Genomic DNA, 14,020 nt, shown 5'->3' with positions numbered 1-14,020 from the left:
GGCTCTTTACATTGTTATCGATTCTACTTTCATTCAAGCTTACATCGGATTTTTTGGTATACAGTAACCGAAGCTTACAATCTCATCGATTCCACTTTCTCTCTCTGAACAAAAATATCTCATATTCTCTAAAATACCTAAACCAGCCACCACCGACTATAACCTCCACCATCATTCATGTCGTCTTACTTCCCAGATGGGATGTGTGTGCGCGCGAGAAGAATGAACAGAAAATGGGAAAAAAAGAAAAAACGGGCAGAGAGAGAGAGAGAGAGAGAGAGAGAGAGAGAGAGAGAGAGAGAGTTTAAGGCCAAGGAGAAGATGCATCAGAGCTGTGGTACTGTTCTTAACGTATTTTCAAAATACAGTAACCTTATTATGGGCTTGAAGAAAAAGATGATCGTTTCCTCTGTTTTTCAGTTCTAGATGGTATGGGTTCGCCCTGATATGGTTTAGAGAAGTGTACGTCATCTCTGAAGGTCACAATCATCCATACCTAATTTTTAATTTCTTTCTCTCTCTCTCTCTCTAAACATTTCCTCTCTTCTTTCTTTCTAAAACCCTAGCCTATCATCATTGCAGAGGAATTTTGTGCTGTTTTCCACCATCTGTGTTGGACCAGACCAGTTTTCAGTTGACCAAGCTTTGAATTGAAAAAAAAAGAAGAATTTTCGTTGTGCTGGTGGCTGACGGGACACAAAAGCCAATCGGTTGAGGCTTGTACAACTCGTGCTCTATGTTCTGATCGAAAAGGGGTAGGTGTTGCCCTCACCTGTCTTTAGGTGGGGAAGTGTTCTGGGCTGGTCAACATCGCAAATCTAGTCTTGGCTATGCTGCAAGATACAACATAGACAACATGGTAATTTTACTCTCACTTACATATGTTTGTTTTTTTGATATAAATAAATATATAATGAAAACTAATTCCTTAATCTGTTGCAGTTTGCCTCTGGACAAATAGCCAGCACTGAACTGTTGCTCTTAGCTATGTTCATAAAGTGTTTGAAAAGGTAACAAACTCAAAATTTTCAATAATTATATATGTTATGAGATTTAATTCAAAGTTATCAATAATTAATTGTGATTTTTGTCTCGTTTTGCATAGGTTTCTCTAGCAACTGATATGATGTATAATTAAGCTCTTTCAATCTGTTGGGACATACAACACCCATCCATGCTGGATCCCTTCTACTTGTTGGCCCATTTCTTGATTACTGGTTAACAGAAAAGAGAGTCGACATGTTTAAATATGATCTTTACTATATGGTAAGTAAGAGTATATTTATACAACTATAAAGCAGTGATTGTTAACATAATCATGGTTTTATCTATGTAGTGTTTTAAAGTCTCAAATCTTTGAGTTTCTAACAGCTATCAAATAAACAATCATTTGCTATTCTGCATTGACTCTAAACAGAAGGGTAAACAAAAACAACAATACCCAAATCCCATATGAAACATGAGCTCTTAATGGAGGATAAAAGTAAGAATGCAAATACTATACAAAAAGCACATATAGATTAAAAAAGATACTAGGAACTATACTATTCCACTACCCTAATTTTAAGCCTAAACAGAAGGGTAAAATGGTCATATATTTACATTTACAGATTTCATTCTCTTAAAAGTGAAACAGATGACGTGTATACAACACTTGATGAAAAGAACATGCCATTAGTGATATACAACCAACACTTGTTATTATTACATTTGGTGTTTAGGTACAACTTCAACAAAGTTGCACAATACAAGCAACTTACACTTGAGGAAGCAGAAGAAAAGATAAAAAACAGAAGGAAAACTGCAAATGAGTATGAAAGATGGATGATGAAAGCTGCAAACAACGGTGCAACTGCTTTTGGTGAAGTTGAAAGGCCTAATGACAAGGAAGGTGGTGGTGGTGGAGGTGGTGGCAGAGGGCGTAAAAAGAATAATGTAGATGATGATGAAGGGAATGTGTCAGATAGAGGAGAAGAAGATGAGGATGAAGAGTTTGCAAAGAAAAATAGACTTGGACTTAATAAAAGAGGAGGTGATGATGATGAGGAAGGCCCTAGAGGTGGTGATCTTGATTTTGATGATGATGATATTGAGAAAGGTGATTGTTTTGTTGTTTGGATAATGGAATGGAATGACACATTCCATTTACTACTTGAATTTGAATTTTCCATGAGAAATGAAAATAGGTTGTTTGTTTATTTGTTATTATATGTGAGATTTCAGGTGATGACTGGGAGCATGAGGAGATTTTCACAGATGTTGATGAAGCAGTTGATAATGATCCTGAAGAGTGTGAAGACTTATTATCCCATGAAATCCCCGCTCCTCCTGAAATCAAATAGGTTCACTTTAAAAAAACAGATAAAATTAAAATATTGTTTTTTAAAACATTAAATAATATATATAATATATATCCAAGATGAAGACGATGAGGTTACAAAGGCCGCTGTGATGGACTCCTTCAATTTCCATTTCTACCCCTTGTGGCTACTTCAACACTTGACCAAATGAAGGTTTCAAGAGGCCCAGAAATCAATCGGTTTCTTCTTCAATCTGATATTTAAAACACCAAAGAAGTGTTATGCATATATTCACGTGTAAGACACACACGTACATGTACATTTTCCTCTGTTTTAAAAATGATTCATTCTATCAAAAGTTGTAATTTTTTTCTATATTTAGGCACAGGAGTTGATAAGCCTTTGTGAGTGGGAGCCAAGGTGGCTTCCAAATGTTCAAGATTGTGAAGAACATTCTGCTCAATCAACTAAAAATGGTGCTTCTTTTAATCCTAGTAAACATCATAACCCTAATAAGAAAGCAATATCTGAAGATTCTTCAAAGAAGGAAACTAGATCCCCCTTATTGGATTGCAGCTTATGTGGGGCCACAGTAAGAATCTTAGATTTCATTCATGTAAATCGTCCTTCCCGTTTTTCCCCTGACAACGTTGATGTCCCTGAAGCAAGTAAAAAGATTGTAATCACACATGGAATAAGTGCAGCAAGTGGAATCAATAGATGGGTTGAAGCTGAACAACAAACAGAAGACATTGATGAAGCTGCAACTACAGCAATGGATTTAAATCTTACAATGGGAAGTGGATTATCTCAAAAAAGACCTGTATCAGACTTATACCAAGACCCAAATCTCGGCCAGGTTGCGGGCAGTGAGGTTGGGGGTCGGGCAGCTTCGTATGAATCCTGGGGCCCGAACAAAAGAAATGTATATGAAGGTGGGAGTACAGTGGATAGGCCATCGGGGATTATTCCCCATACAAATTACATTGAAGGTGTTGTCATTAACCGATATGCTGATGAAGTCAACGATAGTAAATGGGTATCAGAAGCAACTAGTTTTGTTGGTAAGTGTTTGTTTAATTTATTAAAAAAAAGTTCTTTTTGTGTGTTTTCATGACTATTACATTTTCTTACTTAATTAACATATGTAGGTGTGGGGGTGTTATGGGAAAATACGTTGCAGGGGAACTGAAGCCACCTTCTCTTGGTAAGTGGAAATGTTTTTTTTAATAAAACTTTTGGAAGAAGGATAATAACAATTAACACAGTAGTAAAATTTTGTGTTTAGTAGTGGCTTTTTCACATGGATCTGGAAAGCATCCACAGTTAATGCCATCTACAGCAAGGTGGGCTGTTACTGATGACGCAGGTGTAATTTTAAGTTTATGTGATGAGGAAGTTGCTCGTTATGAAACAGCTACTCTAACTGCAGCTGTTGTTCCTGCTCTATTACTTCCTCCTCCAACAACAACCATGGATGAGCATCTTGCTGCAGGGCTTCCTTCTTTAGAGACTTATGCAAGGCTCTTCCATAGGTACTATGCTATTGCTAGTCCAAGTGCTACTCAAAGACTTCTTCTTGGATTATTAGAAGCACCATCTTTATGGGCTCCAGATGCTCTTGATGCTGCTGTTCAACTAGTCGAGCTTCTTAGGGCTGCTGAAGATTATGCATTTGGGATGCGAGTATGTTGACTTGAAACCCTAAAACTCAAACTTTTAGTTTTTAGAATATGGGGTAACCTTTGTTGTTCTTTTTATATTGTCTTGTTAATATCTATATAAATGATTGTGCTAAATTCATTTCTTGGTATGTTCTTCTCTAAATAAATTGGGCTGTTAAAACTATTAGGATATTATGTTAAAAATCTTATTGTAAGATATTTCTCATAGGTTTTTTTTGTCTTGGTCAACCCATAAATACCAAATGTATATCTTTCTAGGTGTTGGTGGACATGATTCGTCTACCAGATTGGGTATTTGAAAGTGTTGATCAAGAAATGAGAGTCATGGAACAAGATGCCACTCCACATCATCCGGGAATTTACTTATCTGATGCTTAGGTTACAAATAATCTACAATAGAAAACCTTATTTTAAATTTTAATCCCACCATCTTATCTGGATTGCGATCATGTATCAAATGAGTTTGGAGCATTAGTCTTAAAGAATTATGAAAGGCAAGATGCAATTTTGCTTAGTTGGAATTTGATGTATAGAGTAGATTAGATGCAAATTTAGATATTGTAAGAAATAGAATTGTATGACATTAAATTTTATGCAATGGATTGTATTTTTTGTATATGATATTTTATTTCTATTATGAGACATTAAATGCAAATTTAATTTAAAATTTAATAAATATATAAATATATTTTTTTAGAACATTTAAAATTATGATACGCAAAAATGTGTGTCATCTTCATTTATGACATGGCCTTTCTTGACAGGGCCTTCCTTGATACGCATTGCATGTCATAAACACGCGCGTCGTAAGGTTACGACACGCAAATGCGTGTCGTAATCGTTTATGACAGGGCCTTCCTTGATACGCATTGCGTGTCATAACCGCGCGTCGTAAATGTGCATCATAAATGCGCGTCGTCTCTCTTTATGACAGGGCCTTTCTTGACGCGCATTTGCGCGTCGTCTGAGCGTTTTACGACGCGCAATGAGCGTCGTAAAAGGTTGTTTTTCTAGTAGTGCATAACTTTGTGGGACCCTCCGGTCCGAGTGTCTCAGGGGACTTCCACCCCAAATCCCGGTAGACCTTCCGGTCCTACTCGTATCGACCTTCAGGTCCGTAACCTCCTTACCTTCCGGTCCGTGTCCTCTCGACCTTCCGCTCCGTATCATCTAGACCTTCCGGTCCTTATCATACGTAGCATACATAAAACACACATATCACATATCAGCATATGGCACATATATCTCATAGCATATAAGACCTTCCGGTCACACATAGGTACCCTTCCAAGTACAGTATAATGGGAAGACTCACCTCGGGGGACTCGGTAATCTCGAACTCGGTAAAACCCAGTCTAGCCTCCGCCTAATCACATGGAATAAGCACTCTAATTAATACCATTCTCAAGGTTGGACTATTCCCTCTCTTAGCACTCTCAGAAGGGTAAAAGACCATTTTACCCCTCTCACGGCTCAAAGACCTTAAATTTGAGCAAACCCTAAAAGTCAACAAAAGTCAACTCTCCGGGTTACGCCGCACATACCAAACCAGTACGTTGGGCGTACCCGGCGACCTTACAGAAACGGGGAACATGACCCCTTACGTCGCGCGTACTGGGATTACGCCCCGCGTAACTCCCGGTTTCAGACTCCTTAGCTCTTGGGGTCTTAAAAAGTCAAGATACAGGTCCAACTTCTAGATCAGACCATTTCTAAGCCTCTTAATCCATAAAGTTGGTGACTTTAAGCCTTTACATGGCTGGACAAGTCACTAACACCCATAACATTCCATTTGCAAACCTAAAAAAGCTCATAACTCAAGCATGACCCCATAACAACGACCAAGTTGGGATTTTTATGGATCTATAACACAAATATCATAGGAATGGGACAAATCTAGGTCCATGGAGTCCCTTACACTCATAAAGTCTCCACCTTTGGGACTTTTAACCCTAGAAATGGTCCATGCAACAACAAACCAAAATAAAGAGCAAATTTTTGAACTTTATACCTCTAGATGAAGCTTCTTCCTTTGAAGATCTCAGATCCAAACTTGTACTTCAAGTCGTAGCCTCCACAAGCTCCTCTCCTTCTTCTTCACCAACACACCAAGGAACTGTTAGCTCAGAACATCCACACACAAGCTTAAGGACGAAGGAAGTCTCTCTTAGGGTTTCACTCTCTGATATGGTGGCTGGGGAATAAGCCTTAGCATCCTTTATATAGTGCACAAGCCAAATATTAGGGTTTGCATATGGGCCCTCTACGCCCAGCGTAACCCTAGGTACGCCTAGCGTACCCAGGCGAGTCCACGTCCAAATTAAGCGCATGAGTACGCCCAGTGTACTCATTTGCCACAAAATTCACTCAAGGGTTGAACCTGACAACTTGACAAAAAGAAGGGTTTAATAGCTTTACCTGAATTTCGGGATGTTACGGATAGCATCATCATTTAGGACTCTTTGAAGGTATAAGCCTAGGGTTGCCACCTTTGATGCTACAGGTGTCCGTACATCAGTAAAGTTTCGATCTTTAAAGACTTAGGACCATATTTATGGAAGTTGATTTCTATTTCTTGAGATTTGGAATCATGGGGACATGCAAAGTCACCAACTCCGTGACTTTATGACTCTGGACGTCCTAGATAGCTTGGATTTGTGATTGGATAGCATGGCTTAAGCATTAAGTGCTTAATGACCGTTTTTGAAAGCTGGATGCAAATGCCCTGTGTAGGTCTTGGGAACACACTGTATTCCTACTGGGGCTCGCGGTCTGAACAAAGGAGGAATGTCCAGCGCTCCACAAGGGAACGCCCTGCGTTCGTTGCGACAGTAGGCCTTTTTGGGTTATTTCCTTGGACTAGTTGATTATGGGCCTTAGTGGATTATTCTTTTGGGATGATAATGGACCTTATTACACATTGGATTTGAAGGAAGGTCCATTTGGGAAGTTGAGCCCAATCTAGAAAATTGGGCCATAAGTGGGCCATTAGTAGGCTTGATGGATTTGGGCTTAAGTCATGGATCCATTTAAATTAGGGGTAAAATAGTCATTTACACTAAGAAGAATTGTTTGGATTTTGACTAAGTGTTATTTGGTAATGATAGCCGAGGAGTTGCAGGAGCAGCCGATAGAGATTCTTTACCGAGAGATTTAGCAGCCAGCTTTGTGAGGTGAGTCACCTTCTAGTAGAAGTGGGTCGAAGGCACCAATGCTGGCCCACTAGAAAGAGTTATAGTACATATGATTGTCTTTATGATAATTATATGGTATGTCACTATCTGTTATGCTTTATGTCCCAGTATGCTATGATATTATGTGATAGTTGTAGGAGGGGTAGGATAGGCCCCTGTACTGGTCGAAAGGACCGAAGGGGTATGCCAGCACCCTGATAAGCTAGGCAATATATGACTTATGTGTTTATGAGCTAAGATGTTATATGGTAGAAGTAGGGGGTGAAATAGTCCCCAATACCGATCGAAAGGACCGAAGGGGTAGGCCAGCACCCTGATTTGCTAGGCAAGGTACCAGTCAAAAGGACCGAAGGGGTAGGCCAACACCCTGATATGCTAGGCAAGTTACCGTTGAAAGAGACCAAAGGGGTAGGACTACACCTTGATATGCTAGGCAGTTGCCGGTTGAAAAAGACCAATGGGGTAGTCTACTAGCCGGATAGGTTAGACAGTATGTTTATTGTATGGTATGTGGTATGATGGAGAAACTCATTGAGCTTTGTGCTTACATTTTTTAGTTATTGTTTCAGGTCCTTCTTCTTCGAAGGGAAAGGAGCTGGCACGGTAGTAGCGCATCGCACACATGATTTTCCATACATGAGATTTTTGGGATTTGTATTCTGACGTTATTTTCCTATGATATGTTTTTGAGATGGTTGACTTATGGTTTTCATGATATGAGATAACATTGATGGCATTTTCAGTAATCTATTTTACGAATCTTTAAATTAAAAATGAAATTTTTGGTCTTGGAATTTGGGATGTTACAATAGTATATGTCACAAGGGTTCCGTACATATAAAGAACGCCGAAATCCGAGTTATAACGAAGAAGTTTTGACATGTAAAAATTTCGCGACAAAACCGACACGACCCTGTATGATGTAAAAAGTGAGTTTAGGATAAAATAATTTTTAGCCTTAGCGATGTAAAAGAAAGTCAGAGTATACATTAAACTGAGAGCATAGATAAAAAGAACGTCAAAATCTAACTTCGTATGAGGAAGTTATGATTTTTCCAAGATTTGGCATAGCAGTATGCATCCTGGAGTTCGAATATTAAATAGACTGATTTTTAGCCAGCATAACCTAAACAATAATCGAGGATCTCGTTAATAGGAGCTCAATGATAAAAAGACAGATGAAAACGGACATCGGATGACAAAGTTATGAATTTTTAACGGACTTTTCCTGTCCAGGTCTGTTAAAAATATAACTTTAAAAATATAGTCAAAATTAACCGACGAAGTCTAAACGAAATGTAACGCCCCGTTCATGGTACACAATTATTTAAATTATTCTAGTATTAGTTGAGATACTCGACGAGTTGGTAGCCCTAACTCGTCAAGTAGGTGGCAGAAAGGACGCGGGATTTAAAGAGTCTACTCGTCGAGTCCAAGTATGGACTCGACGAGTAGGTCTGCAAGAGGGAAACCCTATTTCTGGGGTTTTGCACCCTATTTAAGCATCATATTCTGCCTCCCTTACGGTTTTATCACCTCCCAACCCTACTCTCGAAACCCTAATCAATCTTGGGCATTCTTGAGCCATTTTCCCTTGTTTTGTTTGAAGCTAGGAGAGGGAAGGAAAAGAGTGAAGACATTAAAAGAGGGCAGAAGATCTAGAGTTCTTAGGACATCTCAGACTTGTTAAAGGTATAAAGCTTATACTTTGGTTTCTACCCACTTATATCTTCTTATAGAGTTGTTAATTGCACTTTTTGGGTCCTTTCCAAGGTCATTTAGAGATGTTAACTTTAGGGGATGAAACGACTTCAAATCTGGACATTTCTGAGCTTTAGAAGCTCAAAGTTGCCCCCTTTATTCAGCTATGACTCCATGTCATGATATAGGCCTTCATTTTGGCTTAAAATGAGTGTTTTAGCTTCATAACATCATGCATGAACGTAAAGTTAGCAAGTTTACGTGTAATGCTAGTCTAAGGAGTCCAGATCTATGAATTAGAAGCATTGGAATGGATTAGAATCGACTGAATGGATAAGTCACAAGGAGGTCTTGACGAGTTTTTCATGGACTCGGCGAGTCGGGCCGTGAACCCTAACTCATTTTCTGATTGTGAGTGGAACCATTAACTTGAGGAGGTGACTTAGTGAGCTGGACAGGACTAGGATTCAGAAGTTGAAGAACTTGACGAGTCTAAGGAGGGAGTCACTGAGTTAGAGTCGATATGTCCCTTTTTCTGATTATGCTAGGACTCGGCGAGTTTGAGGACGACTCGACGAGTTATTTCGTCTAGTCGCGATGATGGTTAGCTTGGGAAATCGATGAGTTATAGGGTGACTCGGCGAGTCGAGTCACGAATTGTAGGGTATTTGAGTTCTAGAACTCGGCGAGTTAATAGGCTGAATCAGCGAGTTTGGTCAACCTGGAAGGTTGAATTTGACCAGGACGTTGACTTTGACCGGGGGTAAAATGGTCATTTTACCGTAAGAAGGAGTATCAGATTTTAATTAAGTGTTGTTTTAGAATTGATAGTCGAAGAGTCGCCGGAGCAGCAGACAGGGATTTATCACTCGTGTTTCCAGCAGTCAGTCGTACGAGGTGAGTTTTTCCTGCAGTAGGAATGGGTCTAAGGCTCCAATGCCGGCCTGTTTATGTAGTTGCAGTATGCTGGGGTAAGCCCGATGCCGGGGTTAGCCCTATGCAGTTTATATGTTTCTAGACTTTGGTCCGATGCCGGGGTGGTCCCGAGAAATAGTTATGTATGCTTGATGTCTTTGTGATTCATGCATGTTTATGCTATGTGTTATATGTTCCGGACTCCGGTCCGATGTCGCGCAAGACCGATGCAGTATATGGGATTATGCTATATGCTTATGTTTATGTTATGTTCAGACATTCCAGAGTTCGGTCCGATGCTGGGCGGGGCCCGATGCAGTGGGAGGGGCCCAATTTATGTCAGACTTCGATCTGATGCGGGGCAGGGCCTGATGCAGTGGGCACGGCCTAATATGTGTTATATGTGTTATTGTATGGTATGTGGTATTTTGGGGCGGGAGCTCATTAAGCTTTGTGATTACAGTTTCCAGTTTTGGTTTCAGGTACTTCCACTAGCAAAGGGAAGGGCTTGGGATGATCGCATGGCACACACTATAGCCATAGCCTGGGAGTTTACTCTGATTTTTTGTTAGGGGATTTTGATTTGAGACAGATACTACGATGTTTTATGATACATGATTTATGATTTTACTTATGACTTTGGATGGATTATGAATTTAATAATGATTTGAAAACGAAATTTTTGGGTCTTAATTTTGAGATGTTTCAAGTTGGTATCAGAGCCTTGGTTTGAGGGATTCGGGCACACTTTCGTGTGTGTCTGAACTCAAACTTAGGAAGCGGTATAAAACTTTCAAATGAAAGCCATTTTTTTACAAAAAGAATTTTGAAAATAGAAAAGAACTTTGAAAAGAGAAAAGGGTGTGGTGCATGCAATCAGCCGAGCTCAAGGAAGTACTCCCAAATTACCCATACAAGTATATGTTATGTTATGATTATCAGCTTTATTAGAATAACATGCTAGATTAGGACTAAGGATCTAGGAAGGATGCCTTATGTGCCTGTTATATGTGTCTCAGCCTTATGAGAATTGCATGCTAGTACAGATTTATCAGTATGATAGACAGAGTAGTATATGCTTGATTGTGTGTACTCAATGCTAGAATATTTCTTGCTTTGTGCTTTTAGGAGTGTTAGTTATCTTTTACTAACTAGTAAATGAATATGTTACATTACATATTGCGAGGATTAATAATTTTAGAAGGTTAGGTCTAGCTCTATTGCGCAACTCTTGTTTGAGTCTGACCGTTGTAGGGTAGGATCTCTCATTCGAAAAATTATCTAGTCTTAGTGATATGTATTAGTATTCACGAGCTAGTTAGGGGGAGGTAGCAGGGACTTCTTATGCAGCTGATAGTGGAGAATGGGTTGGTGGTTACCCTAGGGAAAGCCTAGGAAGAGTTCAGGATGAGATCGTCAGTAGTAGTAGAAGGGACTTGGTGAAGTCGAGGCAGTTCTTGAGGAAAGTACGGATAGATGTGGAAGGTACTATGGGCCCGTACTACTGAAAGCAGAGGATCTGTACTCGAATCAAGGAAGGCTGAGATAAGAACAGGGAACTAGTAGGGTATGTAATTACTTGAGTTATATTAGTATTTTGACGTTTGTTATGATGTGTTTTTATAATGGTGGTTTTACACCGTAGACCAGCAGTTGGCAGTTCAGGTGCTGGAGAGGGACAGGGTTCAGGCTCTCGAGCCGAGCATCTAGACGAGTAGACCAGGGAGTTCATATCCTCAGAGATCATGCACAACATATTAGACCAAACTCCGGTGATCTTTGGAACGATCAAGGAGGGCATTATTAAGCTGTTGGATGAGAGGTTGAGTGCTTTTCACATTGAGGTTGCAGCTATGATGGGGTCGCGCACACTGACTTTCAGGGAGTTCAGGGCTTGTGGAGCTCCCGATTATCATGGGGCTCGAGACACCATTATGAGTACCAGATGGTTGTTGGATATCACCAACACTTTCCGCACTAGCAGATGTCCCGAGTGGGACAAGGTTAGGTTTACATCCTGTCTCTTGAAGGACAGGGCACGTGACTGGTGGGAGGAGCTTGGGAGAGCCACTGGTGATGACACAATATTGGATGCGATGACCTGGAGTGATTTCATGACCAGGTTCTGGGCCGATTTTGCACCTGTTATTGAGGTGCATCAACTTGCTAGAGAGTTTTAGGACCTCCAGCAGGCGACAGAGACTGTGGCAGAAATTACCGCCAAGTTTATGGAAAGGGCCCTTCTCGTTCCGCAGTATGTAGCGGATGAGGAGATGAAAAAGGCCCGATATCATGAGATGTTGCAGAGTGATATCCGCTAGTTTATGAGCAGCTCCAACTGCAAGACGCTGGAGGACATGATTGTGAGGGCCCGTAAGAGGGAGATTGATCTAGAGATGGCGAGAAAGAGGAAGCCAGAGGTGGCGTCTGGCGCAGCAGGTTCGGGAAAAAAAGCCCAAGGTGTCTGATCACATGTCTAGGGGGCAGCAGACCGACAGTCGTTGTGGAAAGTGTGGCAGGTTGCACGATGGGGTGTGCAAGGCGAGGAGTTCCAGCTGCTTCAAGTACGGCCGGACTGGGCATATGAGTAGGGATTGTACAACTACTGCCACTACCACCACCGCAACATCTGATATGATTTGCTTCCATTGCAATCAAAAGGGACACAAGATGTCCCAGTGTCCGAGTCTAGCATCAGTAGGACAGGTGGTGGCACCCACACCTACCACATTGAGGATTACAGACGGCCATCAGGGTCGGGCTGAGGCGCCAGTGGCGAAGAGCAGAGCCTTCCAGTTGACAGCAGGGGAGGCACGAACGACTCCTAATGTGGTTACCGGTATGTATTTTCTCCATCCTCTATTTATTAATTTTGATTATTACTCATGTTTATGTGTTTGTATATAGGGTTGTTCCTAGTGAACGAGATTTCAGCTATGGTATTGTTTGATTTGGAGGCTACTTGACCATTTGTGTCGCTAGCACTTAGCAAGCAACTTTGGAGAGCTCCGGGGGAGCTGGATTGCCCACTCGATGTAGAGATAGCGGATGATAGGATTGTCAGGGTGGCGAGAGTTCATCGAGGATGTATGCTACGGTTATTCGATGAGTAGTTCGCAGTGGATTTGGTCCCTATTCCCCTGCGAGGGAATAAGGTTATCATGGGTATGGATTGGTTGAGCCCCAACGGGGCGGTGATTGATTGTGAGCTGCAGCTAGTGAGGGTTCACACTGCTAGTGGGGAACAGTTAGTGATTCAGGGTGAGAGACCACAACGCAGACTGATTCTTTGTTCAGCGGCGAGAGCCAGGCGCTACTTTCAGCAGGTTTGCGTAGGATACGTTGCCTATGTCATGGATACCCGGGATAAGGGTAAGGCGACAGTCGATGATGTGCCAGTAATGCGAGAGTACCCGAACGTATTCCCGAAGGATTTGCCTGTTATACCTCCGGAGAGACAGGTTGATTTCCAGATTGACTTGGTCCCCAATGCGGCTCCGATAACCAAGGAACCATATCGGTTGGCTCCTCCTGAGATGCAGGAGTTGTCTACGTAGCTGCAGGAGCTGTTAGACAAGAGTTTTATCTTGACGAGCAGTTCTCCATGGGGAGCCTCGATCCTGTTTGTAAAGAAGAAGGATGGGTCACACCGTATGTGCATAGATTACCGATACTTGAATAAGGTAACGGTGAAGAGCTGTTACCCACTCCCGAGGATAATTGATTTGTTCAACCAGCTTTAGGGAGGATCTTGGTTCTCCAAGATTGATCTAGGGTCCGGATATCACCAGATGCGGGTCAGAGATGATGATGTGCAAAAGACCGCTTTTAGGACCCGCTATGGTCATTATGAGTTTGTGGTGATGCCGTTTGGACTCAGCAATGCTCCAGCCGCATTCATGGATCTCATGAATCGCATGTGCAGACCGATGTTGGATCGGTCTGTAATAGTACATTGACGACATCTTGGTTTACTCCAAGACTCGGGAGCAGCATGAGGAGCACTTGAGAGAGGTGCTAGAGACACTGAGGAGGGAGAGACTTTTCGCGAAGTTCTCCAAGTGTGAGTTCGTGTTGCTTGAGGTGCAGTTTCTTGGGCACCTCGTCAACCAGAAGGTTATTTTGGTAGATCCGACCAAGATAGAGGCTGTGATGAGGTGGGAGATTCTGAGGTCTCCATCTGAGATTCGGATTTTCCTGGGTCTGGCATGGTATTATAGGAGAT

At 41.4% G+C, this 14,020-nt stretch overlaps 1 protein-coding gene across 4 annotated transcripts; it reads left to right on the top strand.

Annotated features, from left to right (window-relative positions):
- Positions 1-553: 553 nt before the first annotated feature.
- On the top strand, positions 554-4,548 carry LOC145093066 (transcription initiation factor IIF subunit alpha-like). 4 transcript variants are annotated; one of them, XM_079031110.1, is made up of 9 exons: positions 554-859; positions 943-1,010; positions 1,106-1,266; positions 1,722-2,098; positions 2,224-2,597; positions 2,683-3,364; positions 3,452-3,507; positions 3,592-3,986; positions 4,244-4,548. In XM_079031110.1, the coding sequence occupies exons 3-5, from the start codon at positions 1,250-1,252 to the stop codon at positions 2,340-2,342; spliced, it is 513 nt and encodes a 170-aa protein (XP_078887236.1). In that variant the 5' UTR covers positions 554-859; positions 943-1,010; positions 1,106-1,249; the 3' UTR covers positions 2,343-2,597; positions 2,683-3,364; positions 3,452-3,507; positions 3,592-3,986; positions 4,244-4,548. The 4 variants fall into 4 exon arrangements, with proteins under 4 accessions (XP_078887236.1, XP_078887235.1, XP_078887234.1 ...); XM_079031109.1 differs by lacking the exons at positions 554-859; positions 943-1,010; positions 1,106-1,266; positions 1,722-2,098 and having other exon boundaries at positions 2,348-2,597; XM_079031108.1 differs by lacking the exons at positions 554-859; positions 943-1,010; positions 1,106-1,266; positions 1,722-2,098 and having other exon boundaries at positions 2,348-2,597; positions 3,589-3,986.
- The last annotated feature ends 9,472 nt before the right edge of the window (positions 4,549-14,020 follow it).

The sequence above is a fragment of the Lactuca serriola genome, chromosome 3 (genome assembly GCF_051521515.1).
Source record: "Lactuca serriola cultivar US96UC23 chromosome 3, Lser_US96UC23_V15, whole genome shotgun sequence".
Classification (NCBI taxonomy): Eukaryota; Viridiplantae; Streptophyta; class Magnoliopsida; order Asterales; family Asteraceae; genus Lactuca; species Lactuca serriola.
The sequence above is the reverse complement of the archived record's forward strand: the minus strand, read 5'-3'. Positions and strand labels throughout refer to the sequence as shown.